Source organism: Mesoplodon densirostris, chromosome 3 (assembly GCF_025265405.1).
Source record: "Mesoplodon densirostris isolate mMesDen1 chromosome 3, mMesDen1 primary haplotype, whole genome shotgun sequence".
Lineage (NCBI taxonomy): Eukaryota > Metazoa > Chordata > Mammalia > Artiodactyla > Ziphiidae > Mesoplodon > Mesoplodon densirostris.
This window is the reverse complement of record NC_082663.1, coordinates 49,457,994-49,475,263: the sequence shown is the minus strand read 5'-3', so window position 1 is coordinate 49,475,263 and position 17,270 is coordinate 49,457,994. Positions and strand designations below refer to the sequence as shown.

The 17,270-nt window shown below is 45.7% G+C and overlaps 2 protein-coding genes across 2 annotated transcripts in view; one reads left to right on the top strand and one right to left on the bottom strand.

Moving 5' to 3' along the window:
* ZSWIM6 (zinc finger SWIM-type containing 6) overlaps positions 1-11,151 on the bottom strand; it is a 209,653-nt gene extending 198,502 nt beyond the window's left edge. The window contains exon 1 of the mRNA XM_060092921.1: positions 10,485-11,151. Coding sequence (XP_059948904.1) covers positions 10,485-11,151 — 667 coding nt within the window. The remainder of the gene's footprint in view (positions 1-10,484) is intronic.
* A 496-nt stretch (positions 11,152-11,647) lies between these two features.
* LOC132486759 (uncharacterized) lies at positions 11,648-13,462 on the top strand. Its single transcript, XM_060094331.1, has 2 exons — positions 11,648-12,330; positions 13,400-13,462. The coding sequence occupies exons 1-2, from the start codon at positions 11,648-11,650 to the stop codon at positions 13,416-13,418; spliced, it is 702 nt and encodes a 233-aa protein (XP_059950314.1). The 3' UTR covers positions 13,419-13,462.
* The last annotated feature ends 3,808 nt before the right edge of the window (positions 13,463-17,270 follow it).

The window sequence follows — 17,270 nt, the reverse complement described above, 5'->3', positions numbered from 1 at the left end:
TGAACTTTAAGCGCATTAATTCATTAAATGAGCTTCCAATTTATCTGATCAGCTTTTTCAGCTAGTAAGAGTTTAGATGTACCGACAGGTTCTACTGTATCCTTGCAATTAACATCCTTCCAATTACCTATCTCTTTCAAAGAAAATTAAATCTTTTTCTCAGCACAAGAAATAGTATAATTTTCAACCATAACATTCAAAAAGTTGTACAAGATAAATGTATATATGCGACATATATATTGCAATTAGATCTAACATGCAAGTTATTCCTCTTTCAAAAGTTAAAAATGTCTGGGCTTTCCTGGTGGCGCAGTGGTTGAGAGTCCGCCTGCCGATGCAGGGGTCATGGGTTCGTGCCCCAGTCCGGGAGGATCCCACGTGCCGTGGAGTGGCTGGGCCCGTGAGCCATGGCTGCTGAGCCTGTACGTCCGGAGCCTGTGCTCCGCAACGGGAGAGGCCGCAGCAGTGAGAGGCCCGCGTACCGCAAAAAAAAAAAAAAAAAAAAGTTAAAAATGTCTGATGAATGATGATCAAAATCACCCCACACAACCATCTTCCAAAGCTGAAATTCGTTCACAAAAGGCACTTTTTTTAACTTTTTGTTTTATATTGGAGTATAACCGATTGACAATGTTGTGATAGTTTCAGGTGCACAGCAAAGCGACTCAGCCATACATATACATATATCCATTCTCCCCCAGACTCCCCTTCCATCCAGGCTGCTACATAACATTGAGCAGAGTTCCCTGTGCTATACAGTAGGTCCCACAAAAGGTATTTTTAAAGTGCAGTTTTTCAAGTCAAGTTTTTAAAATACATGTTAAAAATCATAGCTCTGATCACAATTTAAAATTCTGGCTACTGTGAAAAATCACCCTAAAAAGTACCAAGAGACTATAAACATGAAGATGAACTTTCTAGAATAGTTAACGATGACACATCACCAGTAATATTATTTAGGGGATAAGAGTACCAGCTCAGAGAGGCTGTGTCTGGCTCCATAATTTACCAGGCTGTGTGACCTTGGGCAAAAGTTACTTGCGTTTTTTCCCTATGCTTCAGTTTTCTCATCTGTGAAATGAAAATAATAGAAGTACCTAACTCATAGGGCCGTTAAGAAATATAAAGTACTTGGAGCAGTATCTGGCACATGGTTAAGTGCTCTGAAAGCGTTGACTGGAAATGTTGTTGCAGCAGTATTAAGAGACTCACTGTAAATCATGCTCAGTACAATAAAGAAAAGTCCGAAATAATACAAAGTCTTTATAAAGAGACGTTAATAAAGCTTTGAGGCCACATCAATTACGTGAAAGAGGTGTACCTAAGGGTTATGTATATAGTACTAGTTACTAGCGATGAGGGTGGGATGACACTGACAGAAACACTGAAAAACGTACAAAAACAGGTCAAACAGACACTACTGAATAAGTTTTCATACACATACTAAGCTCAGAACAGACAAATTTCTTACTGGGTACTGACTTCTATCGTCCTGTGTATGTAGTATTTTCAACTTTTAGTAAATTCTGTATTACAAGGAGGTATGCGTACAGTCATGTGTACTCACACCAACTGTAATAGAGTTTCATACAGCTAGCAATCATAACTAACTTTTCCTGAACTTTAATCTCATCAGAGAACATCTCTACAGTTTCCAAATGTCTACAAGTGTTTTATACTAGCATGTACTAAGCACGCCAGAATCACTGCTTAACTGAAGCCATTAGAATCTGGCCTGAAACTAAAATGTTATCTAGAAATACTTTTATAACATTCAATGAAATGTTAGCCAAATAATCTCTCCAACAGCATAGTCAATTTACAGTCATTATATGCTTGTTCTGATTTCTGAGATTTTCTGAAGTTTACCAAACATTCCCAGCAAATTAGGAGGCAGCCTGAGTAGTGGAAAAACAGAGATTCCACGTTTAACTTTGCAATTTACTATGCCTGTCTGGACAAATTACTCAACATGTCTGGGCCTCAGTTTTCTCATGAGCAAAATGGGAGAAGCTGGAATCGATCTCTACAAATATTCAGAGCTCTACAGGTAGATAATAACTATCATGCAAGAGTATTGTGTAAAAACAGAATCTCATCCGTTCGCATATTTAAGAAGAAACAGAAGAGTGCATCTGTACACAGAGGTCACTGAAATATGCTTGGAGTAATGATACTCAAATGATACCTAGGTTCACCTGTCTCCTTTTCTCTCACTTGGGAACATCAAATTTGTTACAAATAAATACATAAATAAATATATGTAACATATGTTGACAAAAAACTAATTATCACTAAAGAATTCCACAAATATAAAACACTTAGCATACCCTTTTCCAACAGACTTCACTTACTATCAGCTGAAGGTCAATTTTAAGTTCAAAATGAAAAGCAGATTTTGCACTGCGTTCTCTCCAAAGCTTGCTTTGGCTACCTTTTCTAGATCAAAAAAATAAAGGAAGCATCCTATTTTTAAAGAATTGAAAACCATGTACAAAGCAAATTCTTAGCAGAACACACGGCACTGAAAGCAAAAAGTGGAAAGACACTCAGATTTTTCAAATAAATCTAACACACTTTATTTTTGAGACTCTGGCTAGGATTGAGAAACAAGTCTCTTTCCATGGGACAAGCTATGTAACATATTTCTCCAAATTACCACTTGGTACTGATTTCTCAGAAAGAGATGAGTCTTTCCATTCATTATAAGGAGGAAATAGCTCATGTTTTCTAATTTACAGTAATCCTCCAATATTTACATGCATCAAAAAATTAATAAACCAAGAAAATTAATTATATTTTTATTGGGAGAAAGCATGATTTTTCAAACTATATAATAGTAATCTGAAAGGTAACTGAAAATGGTTTTGTGGGCTCCATGTAGTTTATTACCATTTAAAAAATAGTTGCCTATAATCTGCTTTGTTTCTAAGACGTTTATACTTACCTATAATCTGCTTTCTCTTGTAGGATATTTGTCCTCTTAAATATAACAGGTAAAGGTCAACAGCAGTTCAAGTTTAATGATGGCCCCTATAAAAATTTCTAACACGGGTTTGTCTTATCATATGTATACATAAGCTTCTTAAAATAAAGGTACCAAATTCATTTTGCATCACTGAAGAAAACCGATTTTCTAACACAAAAATATAAAGCACGTAAGCATTTGGAATTAGTACAGACCGTTCGTATAATTTTTAAAAGGGACAGCTTTCTTAAACGAAAGCATCAGTCATTCCTTCATTGCCATCCTGTTCACTGAACATTTTACTAGCTAAAATCACACATTCTTAAGTAAACTCTTAAAATGATTGTGAGTAAAAGAGACATGCTGCCCTGCATCTTTCCAGACCAAACATTTAGAGTTGGAACTGATAGTAACTGATTACCCATTGTGAAAAGAACAGAAGCCAAGGATAAACAGATAAACATCTTAACAGTTGACCAGGACATACTTAAGACAACACTGACTTCAATTGTTCAATTAATTGCAATAATTGTTCTTTAGACAACACGTTCCACAGAATCCTGATGTTTTAAGAAGGAAAGGTATCCGAGTCCCTCATCTGCAAAAAGGATGAAACTCAATGCACAGTTAAAATAATGTGGGTGGCCTTTTCCTCCTCAATCCCAGGGTGTACTCAGAATACAAGTGTGTAGGGCAGGAAATTAAAGACTGAAGCAAGAGTAGAAATATTTACTTAATTCAAATCTGCAATTCCACCTTCCAGTATTGTTGAAATATTCTGGCTACGAAAAGTATTCTGTCTCCCAAACACTTTAGATTTCTTCATTGGACCAGTTCTAACCGTTGGAGAACCAAGTATCATAAAAAATGCCAAGATTGCTTCACCTAAAATTGAAACTCCCTCAGAACAATGCTGAGTACATCTGAGATGCTCAATACTTTCAAAAATCAACTGTAAGCAAATCAAACATCTCAACTCAGATAGAACCACAATAAAAAAACGCATGCAACTAGTTTCAATTTCTTTTCCTTTTGTGTAATTTTTCATTAACCAAAAGACAGAACGAGCATAGGACTCTGATTCAAATTTGTTCTATATCATTACCTTAATCTCAAAATTACATTCAATTAACTATATTATCATCAATAAACAAAACACCTAACTCTCAAAGTGCATTTAGAATCACATCTTTATATAATAATCTCTGGTCTGTAAAGAAAATCAAAATACTCAAAGGCCAACAAATTAGCCTTAAGTTAGCTGATTAAAATTTTAACTATCTTAAATCTAATAATGATCCCCTTTTACTGCTTTGCTACCCCCTAAATCATAAAATTTTAAGTAACAAATCTGAAAAGACCATGAGAATGTTTAACAAAGTATAAACAGAATTTCTCTCCCAAAAGTAACCAGAAAAAAAACCCCAAAACCTAGCTCCTTCCTTCTCCTACAAGTCTAGTTTCTAGTTTTGTTTAGCCATTTCTTGCTTTTAAATGATTGTTTAGTCACAAATAAGGAAATGGTGTTTCCAAAAAAAAAAAATTTGAGTGTACACCAGTTCTTCAGAAAGGGAACACACACACACACACACACACACACAACCCAAAACAAAAAATAATGCATTAATTAAAAACACAAGGATAACTATCCTAAGATTTCTTATTAGAAAAGTATATGCTGCTAGTTTTAAGAAAAATCCAACCATAATAACAATGAAAAGTAAAATTCCCCCCAAAACCTTGCCCATTCATTTGACTGCCCTCCTCCAAAGATACTCACTATTCAATGGTTGCTTGTGTACCCTTTCCACGTTTTTACACACCTATATGCAAGTCCATCTTTTTTGTTTTAAACAGAAATTGCAGCATACTACATGAACGGTTGAGTTGTTTTTATTTTTTTTTTTTGTATTTTATTTTTAAACATCTCTATTGGAGTATAATTGCTCTACAATGGTGTGTTAGTTTCTGCTTTATAACAAAGTGAATCAGCTATACATATACATATATCCGCATATCTCCTCCCTCTTGCGTCTCCCTCCCACTTTCTCTATCCCACCCCTCTAGGTGGACACAAAGCACCGAGCTGATCTCCCTGTGCTGATCTCCCTGTGCTATGCGGCTGCTTCCCACTAGCTATCTATTTTACTGTTGGTAGTATATATAAGTCCATGTCACACTCTCACTTTATCCCAGCTTACCCTTCCCCCACCCCATGTACTCAAGTCCATTCTCTACATCTGCGTCTTTATTCCTGTCCTGCCCCTAGGTTGTTCAAAACCCTTATTTTTAGATGCCATATATATGTGTTAACATACGGTATTTGTTTTTCTCTTTTAGACTTACTTCACTCTGTACGACAGACTCTAGGTTCATCCACCTCACTACAAATAACTCAATTTCGTTTCTTTTTATGACTGAGTAATATCCCATTGTGTACATGTGCCACACCTTCTTTATCCATTCATCTGTCAATGGACACTTAGGTTGCTTCCATGTCCTGGCTATTGTAAATAGAGCTGCAATGAACACTTTGGTACATGACTCTTTTTGAATTATGGTTTTCTCAGGGTATATGCCCAGTAGTGGGATTGCTGGGTCGTATGGTAGTTCTATTTTTAGTTTTTGAAGGAACCTCCATACTGTTCTCCATAGTGGTTGTATCAATTTACATTCCCACCAACAGTGCAAGAGACTTCCCTTTTCTCCACACCCTCTCCAGCATTTATTTATTTTTTGATGATGGCTATTCTGACTGATGTGAGGTGATACCTCACTGTAGTTTTTTTTTTTTTTTTTTTTTCTTTTTGCGGTATGCGGGCCTCTCGCTGTTGTGGCCTCTCCCGTTGCGGAGCACAGGCTCCGGATGCGCAGGCCCAGCGGCCATGGCTCACGGGCCCAGCCGCTCCGCGGCATATGGGATCCTCCCAGACCGGGGCACGAACCTGTATCCCCTGCATCGGCAGGCGGACTCTCAACCACTGCGCCACCAGGGAGGCCCCTCACTGTAGTTTTGATTTGCGTTTCTCTAATGATTAGTGATGTTGATCATCCTTTCATGTGTTTGTTGGCAATCTGTATGTCTTCTTTGGAGAAATGTCTATTTAGGTCTTCTGCCCATTTTTGGATTGGGTTGTTTGTTTTTTTGATATTGAGATGCATGAGCTGCTTGTAAATTTTGGAGATTAATCCTTTGTCAGTTGCTTCATTTGCAAATATTTTCTCCCATTCTGAGGGTTGTCTTTTGGTCTTGTTTATGGTTTCCTTTGCTGTGCAAAAGCTTTGAAATTTCATTAGGTCCCATGTGTTTATTTTTGCTTTTATTTCCATTTCTCTAGGAGGTGGGTCTAAAAGGATCTTGCTGTGATTTATGTCATAGAATGTTCTGCCTATGTTTTCCTCTAAGAGTTTGAGAGTGTCTGGCCTTACATTTAGGTCTTTAATCCATTTCGAGTTTATTTTTGTGTATGGTATTAGGGAGTGTTCTAATTTCATTCTTTTACATGTAGCTGTCCAGTTTTCCAAGCACCACTTACTGAAGAGGCTGTCTTTTCTCCATTGCATATTCTTGCCTCCTTTATAAAAAATAAGGTGACCATATGTGCGTGGGTTTATCTCTGGGCTTTCTATCCTGTTCCATTGATCTATATTTCTGCTTTTGTGCCAGTACCATACTGTCTTGATTACTGTAGCTTTGTAGTAGAGAGTTGACTTGTTTTTACATGAAATTTGCTGGTCACCTCTTCTTGTCAGTACATAAAAATCTACTTTGTTTTTTCATGGTTGCATAGTATTCCATTGAGTACTACTTAGCCACTTCCCTTCTGATAGAAATTTAGCTTGATTCCAGGTTTTCAGTATTGCAAACCATACTGCAATGAGCATCACTCACCGTAATGAACATCACTGTGCACTAATATCAATATATCTATGGAATAAACTCCTAGAAATGACACAAAAAGATTGTGCCAACCATCAGGGGAGGCAGCATCCCATTCTCCCACCTCCTCAATCAATTCTGGGTAATGTCTACCCGTGTGCCAATGTGGTGGATGAAAATGGCATGTCATCTTTGTGTCTCTCTTAGTGAAGATAAATACATTTATAAATAATTTGCATTTCTTTCTGAAATGTGTTGTCCATTTTTCTACCAGGTTATTCATCTCTTTTTTTCCCCCGATTTTTAGGAATTATCTGCCAGCCTTTGGTCAAACAGGTGGTAAATATTTGCCCCAGTTAGTTGCTTAACTTGGTTCATCATGTTTTCAATCCTACAGAAACTTTTAGATTTTTTTAAATCAGGTAACTTATATCTCTCTCTTCCTTAACAATTCAAGTTCCAGGTCCCATTAGGGATTTGCCTGCTCTCTCCCAGGCAAAATTTTTGGAAAAATTTATGTGACTTCTAAATCATTACTGGAATGTTGTCAATAATATTTACAAACAAGCACCTTCAGCAATAGCTCCCACCCAATATATCATTAGTTAACAACAATAAGCCAACAACACTTCCTCCAAAACTTCCCATAATCAACTGATGAACAGCTCTGTACCAATTAAATATTGCTTACAGCTGCTATATCAAAGGTTTAATTTTTTTCCTTTAAATTTCTTCTTCTTAAAATCTAGGAGTTGAAAAATAACTAAGCAAGTATGTTTAATTTCCGGGAAATCCCAATTCTCTGTCCCTCAATCCTTAAATAATCTTCAACATTGTAAGTGTAAAATAAAGTCCAACAACTAGATTGTCTGTATCGTATCTATAATTTAGTCATCTCTACAAAAGTCAAAGAATACTTCCTGTACAAACAAACTTGTAATTTTGCAATAGCAGAAAATTGCTTATGATGCTATCAACACAGTATTCTGTCCTTTTCCATTTCAGGTTATGAAGTGAAAGGGTTCTACCTCAAATCACAAAATTATAAAATAAGCCTCATGTTAGTTCCAATTCAAACCACCACTTAGAGCTAAATTAGATGGTTAATCTAGCCACTCTCTCTGTTCTTCTTTAAGAAAAAAAAATCTTGGTCATAAGTTTTCTATCTCACAGTGCCAGCTGCCAGGCATTTAACAGCCTTCCATCTCTAAGCTGACTGGCACAACAAGTAATACAACTTGGAAGTTAAGGAAATTGGCAGAACTCAGAAGGGAAAAAAGAATATTTTCCACAATTTGTACAGCACTTGTTTAGCACGTATGTTAAGTGTTTCCAAAGGGGTGGTCAACTCTTCAAACTATATAAGAAGCATCTACTTCACATCAACCACTGCCAGCTCCATTCAGTGGCCTCCTTCTCCTCCTGGGACTATTCAGAAAGTTACTATTTTCTTTTACAACTCACCCCGGCCTCTTTACCAATGAAAGCAGGCAAAGCCCACGCTGTGTGTCTGTCTCCTAGAGAAGATTGCATCTTTTATTTATCGTCCCTTGGCTTTATTTTCACAGTGAATTCCTGGCTTAAATGCAATCAGCCAAGAAACCCTCCCTATGTGCTCTCCTGTCATTCCTCATTGCTTGCAAGCAGAGTCAAGCACAGAAGGGGGAAAAAAAAAACTCAGCATTGCCAGCCAAGCCATAAAAACTCACAAACTAGTTATACTGAGAAACCATGGATGGGCTTCAATCCATTTCAACCAGGCAGGAAACAAGGCGGGGGGGTAATAACTTGAAAGGCTGTTCATTCGATTTTTTTTTTTTAAAGAATGGATGGCCTCAGAAGTTAAACCCCCCTCTAGACATAAGGAAAGGGGTATCTAACCTAGAAAAGGCAACACTGGGGGCTGCCTTTACAAATAAATGACCATGCTGGAAATCACGTTTGCAGATTGCATCAGAATGCAAAGTAATGAGATAGGATTAAAACAAATCTTTAAGTCTCTCTTGGGTCCCCACCCAGCCCCCCACCCGACTCCCAAAGAGAAGGGATAAAAGGAACTGACTACGGAAAGAGAAGATTAAATTAAAAATCAGAGGCAGTGATGCTTCCCAACCTCTCCCCATTCATTAGGAACCGTGCTCACCACCACAGTTTAAATAGACAGCAATATGAGAAGGGGGGTAGAAAATACGTCGTTTTGCAATCAGGAGAAAAATACTGGGAAAGGGGAGTTTCACTATAGCATTGTTCTTTTCCGTGCAGCTCAAACATCCCCAGCGCTACAGCTGAAAAAAATATCTGACCAGAAAACACACTGGAGGGTGGGGGGAGGGGGAGGACAGGGAAAGCTTTTAAAATTCGGTATTTGAGAAAACTCTCATGGTCTGTCAGAAAAAGAAGGGCTGTGCAGCTTTAAACCACAAGTCCTACTCTCGCCTTTGTCAAATACCTTCTACTTTACAAGCCCCGAAAAGAAATAAAAAGACTCTTTTGTTTGGTTTCCCCTTTTCGGAGGGTGACAGAAAACTGAAAGGGGCACAAATAAACCTGAAAATGAGAACAAAGTGCGGGGTCGTGCCCGGCTGCCAGGCGGTCGCGCAGGGAGGGACGCGGGAGCGGCCGCGGAGCCCCTCCGCCTCACGCTCCTGCAGCCTCCGGCCGAGAGCGCCAAGCCCGTCACCGCTCCCCACGGATCGCACAGAGCACGACCCCCGGTCCCCCGGGCGCAAACCGAACTCCGGCGGCAGGAGCCCCGGGCACGCCGCTGCCCCAAAGAACGGGGAAGAGCCAGCCCCTCCCGGCCCGGCTCGCGCCCTTTAATTAGGGGGCGTTCTCGCGGGGAGAGGTCCCTCAGGAGATGGGTCCAGCCCGCCGCCCACCGTCCGCGCGGCCCCGAGACGGAGAGGCGCGGAGGAAAGGACATTTAAATCCCGGGGCGGCCGGCGGAGCTCGCCCGGGCCAGCCCAGACGCCGCAGAGACCCCCGAAGCTCTGCGGCCGCCAGCCCGTCGAAGCCAGGAGAAAAGAAGCAGCCGAGTGGCATTAAAATGTATTTCCCTCCCTCAAATGGAAGGGGCGGGGGGTGGGGAGTGGGGGGAAGAGGAGAAAGAAAGACGAGCGAGCGACAGACAAGGGGAGAGAGGAGGGAGAGCGCAGAACGCGGCCCGGCCGCCGTTTCGGCCCCGGCCGGCATTGTCTGTGCGGCCCGCGCTCCCTCCCCCGCCCCGCACGGCCCCGCCACAGACACCCTCCGCCGGAGCCCGGCCGTCAGCCCGCGCCTTTGTCCACATTCACCCCCCAAAACAGGCGAGCAGCCCTCCAGTACGTGCTCCCCGGAAGAAGGGCGGGGAACCGAACGGGCCGGGGGCACCCGACACCCACCCCGCGGACCCCGCGGAGGGGCGCGTCCTGCTGATTCATTTCCCCCTCGCGCTGGCCCGTCCGGGGAGACAGGGGGCGGGGAGGGCGGGGAGGAAATGGGCGCTCCGCTCGGGAGGACTATCCGGGACGGTGAGGGCACCGGGCGGGGTGCGGGCGCGCGCTGGGCTGAGGGGCTGCCGGGAGGGGAGGGGGCGGGCGCCCCCCCCCGAGGGACTGACGGACGGACTGACGGCCCCGAGACTGCCCCGTGACTCACCGACTTGCAGGACGTTGTCGACGCAGCCGCTCTCCAGCAGCGCGATGCCCCGGCGGAAGGGCAGCCGTGTCTCGTCTCCGCCGTCCGCCGACCCGGCAGCCCCCGCCGACGGGGCCCCGGCCCCAGCGGCGGCGGCGGCGGCGGCGGCGGCAGCGGCGGCGGCGGCCGAGGTGGCGGCCGGCGAGGACGAGGAGCCGCCGCCGCCTGCGCCGCCCGCGCCGCCGCCCGCGCCGCCGGGGCCGCCGCTGTCTTCGCCGGGGCCGCCCGCGGCGCCGCCGCCGGTGTTGAAGGACGAGTACATGCAGATCTCCCGCTCGCTGCGGGGGAAGGACCAGTAGACGATGCGGCGCTGCACCGGCTCCGGGATGCGCTCGAAGCGCTCCTCCACGCGCTGGAACGGCCACTTCTCAGCCACCTTGCGCGCCGCGATGTCCAGCAGCGACTCGGGGCTCTGGGTCTTGCCCGGCGGCAGCAGCCCCAGCGCTGCGCCGCCCCCGCACGCCGCCGCCGCCGCGCCGCCCGCCCGCGGGCCCGGCCGACAGGCAGAGCTGTAACCGCCACCCGCTCCTCCGCCGCCGCTGCTGGCCCCGCCGCCGCCGCCGCCTCCGCCGCCCGGCCGGCAGCAGAGCCGTTTCGCGGGAGGAGGCTGCTGTCCGCGCTCCGCCATGACCGCGCCGCTTCTAACCCGACAGCGGAAGTGCCAGGACCCTATAAACGGCACAAGGAAGCGCGACACGCACACGCCGCCGCGACGCCACGCTGCCATCTAGGGCCCGCCGCTCCTTGTAGGGGCACAAGAGGTGGGGCCTTCACTGTGACGTCGAGGCTGAGGCGGGGCCCCGATAGGGGAACCTAGGGCCAAGGGCGGGGCCTATGCAAATCGCTGGGCTGAAACATAAATAGAGCGCTCAGCGGACACGGGGGTAGCGGGGGCGCTGGGGTTGGGTGCCCGAAGGGTTGTGAGAATGTCAGACTGCTGTGACGCGGGGGGCGGGGCTCAGGCGGGGTTCCCGGGGGAGGGGGCGGGCCGCCCGGCCTGGCCTAATGTGGGTGGGTCTCTGCGCCCCCTGCCTACTCAACTTCCCCCTCCAATTCCCTGCCTCCCTTTGATATCCAGTAAGTGAGGACGCGCCTCGTGGGTCGCAGCGGGGAGGGAAGGGGAGATGGGAGGTGAGCACGGGGGAGGGGTCCGGGCTAAACGGGGGGCGGGGCCCGCGGGTCGATGCCCCACCCCCCGGTCACAGCCTGACCGCCGGGGGAAAAGCCTCTGGGCGGAGGAGGTGCTTTCAAAACAAAGAAATGCGGCGTGGAACCTGAGGGACTGGGGTGGTGAGGAAGGCGGAGGAGGTGCGGCTGAGGCCGTCCGGCCGCCCGCTTCCCCTCCAGTCAGCCCGGAGGAGCTCCCCCCACCGCCTGCCCGGGCTGCGGTGCCGGAGAAGAGGGAGGAGGCTGCGTTAGGCGGCTGTTTTCCAGTTCACTTTTGCAGACCAAGGCGGAGAAGAAGAGCACCAGCTCCGCTGCCCCTCTTGGCTGCTGCGCACTCAGCCCCGAGCCCCGCGTGCGCTCTGTCTCGGATACCGAGCCAGCCAAAGTGTCCGGAAACGCGCAGAGCGCTCAGAACCTGTCCCGCAGCTGTGCGACGCGCGTCTCGAGCTGGCCGCTGCCGCCCCGCCCTCGTGCTCCTTCAGCCCTGCGGGCGGAGAAGCCGGCCCGCCCGCCGGCGCAGAGCTGGGGAACTTGAACTGGCCCCAGCGGCCGCTCTGCCGAGATCCCGCTCCAAGCCCGGGGGTGCTCCGGCTCGGGGTAGAGGGCACACCCGGGAAGTGGATTTAGCAAACACACCTTTGTGAGTACACACGCCACGGGCGCGCGCACACACACCCTACGGGCGCGCGCGCACAGCCCAGCCGTCTGCAGACAGCGCGCCCGGGCCGCTCGGCGGCGGACGGTGGCTGCGAGCGCGCTCGGTGCGCACTTAGATTTGCGGCTCGCGTCCGCCCTGGGCGCCGGGCTGCGGGGAGCCCTGGCGCTCGGGACACACGCCGCGCTCTCTGCCGCCCTGGCGGCGCCCGAACGGCCCATCCTCCTGGGACAAGGCAGCGTGGGGGGCGGTCGAGCGGAGAGCGCAGCTTGCTGGGGCTAGGGCTCCGGTGAAGGCGAAGTAGCGAGTCCCGGCTGAACCCGGAACGCCGCGGACATTGTTCTTCGCACTCTCCAGAGCTCGGTTGAATCTGGGTCCAAAACACAGACTTAATTACCACGTTAGAGACATCCTTACTCTTTGCCCTGCCTTCTGTTTTTACTGTAAACCCTGTCACTGATAACTGTCGCTATTGTAAAAGATAAACCGTATCTCCTTTGACACTTTCGCATCTTTTAAGGTTATTGGCTGATACCCACCTGCCCGCCTTGTTGCCTGGATTTAAAGGGATAAGGGTGCTCCCGAGTTTTAAAGAAAATCGCCCACTCAGGGCCGAGGCACCGAAGACCTAGAGCTCCAGGTCTTGGCTCTTCTCCTCTTCAGGCCTCACTGAGCCCCAGGCTGCAGGTCCCCAGGGGACCTGATGCTGGCAGACTTTCCATAGCTGCCTTACTAGTTAGGAAAATGTTGGTGACATTATGTTTTTGTATATCCATCTGGTATTTTTCTGGGCACCTCCTCAATGCTTAGGAAAAGGCCTGGGTAGAAAACTGGAAGACTATCTTTATGGGCAAAAGGGAGAGGGAAGATTTTTCCTCCAGTTCTATTTCGGGGTTTCTTAAAAAATAAAAGTTTTTAAATTTTTTAAAAATATAGGTGATAGGAGAAGAAAGTAAGTCAAAAAGTAAAATTTGGGTTCCATTCCGTCTTCAAACACAGTCATGATAGGACTTAGGCTTGTGTAATGTGTAGCTTACAAAGAATTTTCATACAGGTACAGACAGAATCGCTGAACTGGAAAGTTAAAGATGACAAAACTCATACCCCCAGACAGGGTAAGTGACTCATTCAGGGTCCTACGTGGTGTTAGTGGAAGAAGTTAATTCATACTGAACGGGAAAGTAGACAGCTTTGGAGGTGCCTAATGTTTAGAGATCTTGATTTTGTATTGAACCAAAGAGACTGGATTTAAGGCATCATCCTACATTGGAGGGATTTCATTAAACTCTCTGTTCAAAGATGAATCTAGAGCCTCCAGCTCAGCCTAACCCCATTTTCCCTCTCTGCAGTCTCTTACATTGAGACCACACCCTCCTTCTTGAACTGTCCTCTCTCTGGTTTCCCTGACACTCTCCTGTCCCTTCAGTGTCTCCAACTCATCTTTCCTTGACTTACTATGGGGTTTCTCTTCCTCCCAACTGTTGAAGGTACACCCTGCCCTATAGACTATGAGGGTCCTGTTCTCCATTTTTAGTGGCCCACCCCTTGGAGAGTTTCCACTGTTCCCAACTCCCAACCATGGTCTCTGCTCCAGCTCACTCATTTCTTCCTGGTGGCCAGCTCCCTTTTCCATTGCCACCTCAAACCCAAAAAGTACCACATTTCCCTGGAAACCAGACTCTCTTCCTTCCCCTAGATTGTTATTACTGTTGCCACCTGTTCATAAGCCCCCAAGAGTTTTTCTTCTTTGCCTTTGCCTGCAACTCCCATATAGGTTTACTTGCTGCATTATCTATCCCAGCCCCTCTCGCTCAGTCAATTATTCCTCCTCTTCACTCTGCACAGCCTCCTCACTGGTGTGTCTGTATAACCTTTCCTCCTGCAAATCCTCCTCCACCCAGCTGCTGTGCTTCCTAAAGTATAATTCTGATGGTGTCACCCTTCTGCTCAAGTCCCTTTAAATGACTCCCTGCCACCTACTAGGAAAAGTCCAAATTCAGATACGATCTTGACCAAACCCAACTTTCCAGCCTAACCTTCCACTAAAATGTAGCAGACCTTCCAGTTCCCCAACAGGAATTTTGTTAGGTCCCATCAGGACCTCTCCCAGCTCCCCAGATGTCATCCCAACTTTCCCACTCTGCACATTTACTCCAGATGTTCCTGTGGCCTGTAAGAGAGACACTGTCTCTTCCCTTGTAACTTGTCAAATTCCTACCCTTCCTTCCAGGACTGGCTCAAATGCCGCTTCCTCTGGGAAAAGCCACCTGGATGTGTGATCTCTCTCTCCTGGAGCCACTGTAACGCTTTGGATCTTTCTCGTGACGTTTATACCATTCTGCCGAGGGTCACAGCTATGTTAACACCTGCTCAAGCCATTCATCTTCTCTCTCTTCCCTGGTTAGAAATTCTCTGAGGGTTGAGATTATGCCTCAGCCATCTCTGTAGTGCCAGGTGCCCAGCACTGCACTGCAAGGCTTCTGTCTCCCCAGAGGTCAGCTACCCTCATGAGTCAAGAAGTAAGTGACAGTATGTCATCTTTGGCTGGTACTGTGCCACTCTCATTTCTGAGGTATTTACAGTGTTTTTTTTTTTTTTTTCTGGTGTTCATAGAAATCGTTACTAAATTACTTACAATTGCCCTTTTCAAACAAGCCCCTACTGTAGGGACCACATAAGGGCCAGAGGCCTCTGGTTATGCTTCAATGTTTACCATTAGGCAATGGTAGGAAATGAAAGTACAAAAAGTCTACAGCTTCCCAAATGCAGTGACTCATCATATCAAATCACAGCACACCACATCGGCCAGTGTGGTCAGGAGCTAGGCTCTTAGGCAGACTTCATAAACAGGACTCTCAGTAGCTAAACTGATAGCCACAAAGAAGAGAGACACCCTCTCCCCAGCACCTTACCAATCACCTGGCCTGTTGCAGTTAGATGCATCAATAGATGGATAGCTAAGGAACTTATTTCAAAGGAGCAGTAGAGTCCTGTCTAGACATCTGTCATGGCATCTCTACCTGTCTTTAAGAATGAAAATTTGAATTAAATTCAGTAGAGATGTATCAAATTCCTGGAGCAGTGGTTTTCAAAGAGAGATCCTTAGAGTGCCCCAGAGCACTGCACACAATTTTGGAGCTGGGAACCAGAAACTGACACTCACTCCCCATGTGAGTCTTCTTTACAGTCAAGTTTGAAAACTACCCTTTGGTGGCAAGAACTTCACACAGCCCTGGCACTTAGGAGGAGGCCTGCAGAAGAAAAAAAATGGCTTTGCCTGATCATTATTGCTAGTCGTCTCAGCTAATTAAAAGAATAATTTTCCATTAATAGGAAGACTCCAAGATGTGAGAATTAGATTAGATCTAAGGAACTTCAAGTCATTTGAAGATGGACACAAAGTTATTCCCACTTCCATGCTTTTCCTCATATTGGGGTATACTTTTTATATTATAACCAAAGCCAATTATGTTCCCTGGGATATAATTAAATTATTTAGAGAGAAAGAAAAGCCTAAAATAGCACAGTTAGCCTATGAATCAGGCTTATTCTCCCCTTCAGTGGAATGACAGAGAATTCTATGTGCCAAAAAAAGAGTAAAGAATGAGATATTAGAGATGACACTTATCAGGACAAAATGTCCAATAACAAGGGAAAGTGCCAAAAGAATCTCCCTGGTCAGTCGTTTCCACCAAATAGATCCTTGGGCAAAATAAGAAGTGGGCATTAAAACCATTGCTCTAGGGCTTCCCTGGTGGCGCAGTGGTTGAGAGTCTGCCTGCCGATGCAGGGGACACGGGTTCATGCCCCGGTCCGGGAGGATCCCACATGCCGCGGAGCAGCTGGGCCCGTGGGCCATGGCCGCTGAGCCTGCGTGTCTGGAGCCTGTGCTCCGCAACGGGAGAGGCCACAACGGTGAGAGGCCCGCGTACCACAAAAAAAAAAAAAAAAAAAAAAAAAAAAAAAAAAAAAAAAACCATTGCTCTCTATCTTAGGGGAAAAATTTGATCCATTTCAACTTTGTTAAATTCCAGAAAATGAAACTACTGATATTTCACTATTATTGTTTAGAGAGTGGGTGCAGATGCAGTGCTAGGTCTTTTATAAACAGTAACTCATTTGGTCCCCAGTGCCCCTTAGCACCCCTCCCCACCCTGCCCTGGCACAAGAAATGAATGAAGGAACTGAGGCTCAGAGAAATTCATCAAAGGTTATTCAGCTCTGATCTGGCCTAGCAGGGATTCAAGTTCAGGTTGTCTGATGATAAAGCCAGAACTTTTCCCATTATCCAGTAGTTCCCAAACTTGCCCAGATTATAAGAATAGCCCTGTGTACTTGTTTAAAATTTAGATTTCCTTTACCTCTCCCCTGGAGAGGGCTGGGGTGGGACCTGGAATCTGTGTTTTTGTTGTTGTTTTAATGTATGCCCTGGATAATTCTTTAGAAAAGACAAGTTGGGAAACATCATAATTCATAATTCAGTGGCCACATTATCACTTACCCACAGGTTTTCTAGAATTTTCTATAAGTATAAAAAAGTGTATTCAACAACTGATCAACCAACCAATCTTTTCCATCCTATTTCTAAGAGCAGTGTATTCTGTTAAGACAAAAGTCTGTAAAGTTACAATCTGGGTTTTTGAAAAATAAATCATTATATCTCAACATATACAAAAAATCAGGTTGGCAATTTGCTTATAAATTAATTTGCTTCAAGTTTTGTAATTTGGACAATAATTCCCCCCTCTAGAGGTAAAAAAGTGTTTGCTTTTGTTAAATATTAGATAATCTACTCTTGTTAATTTTTAGCAAAAATATTTTAGTGTAAATATAGTCTATTCGTTCCATTCCAAAGTGCAGTGGTGAAGATCGCATCAAATGAAACCATCTCAGAACCGGAATGTTTAACAAGCCTCCAACATGAC

Excerpts from the sequence above, each read along its gene's own strand:
- LOC132486759 (XM_060094331.1), top strand. The coding sequence starts at position 11,648 with ATGGGAGGTGAGCACGGGGGAGGGGTCCGGGCTAAACGGGGGGCGGGG.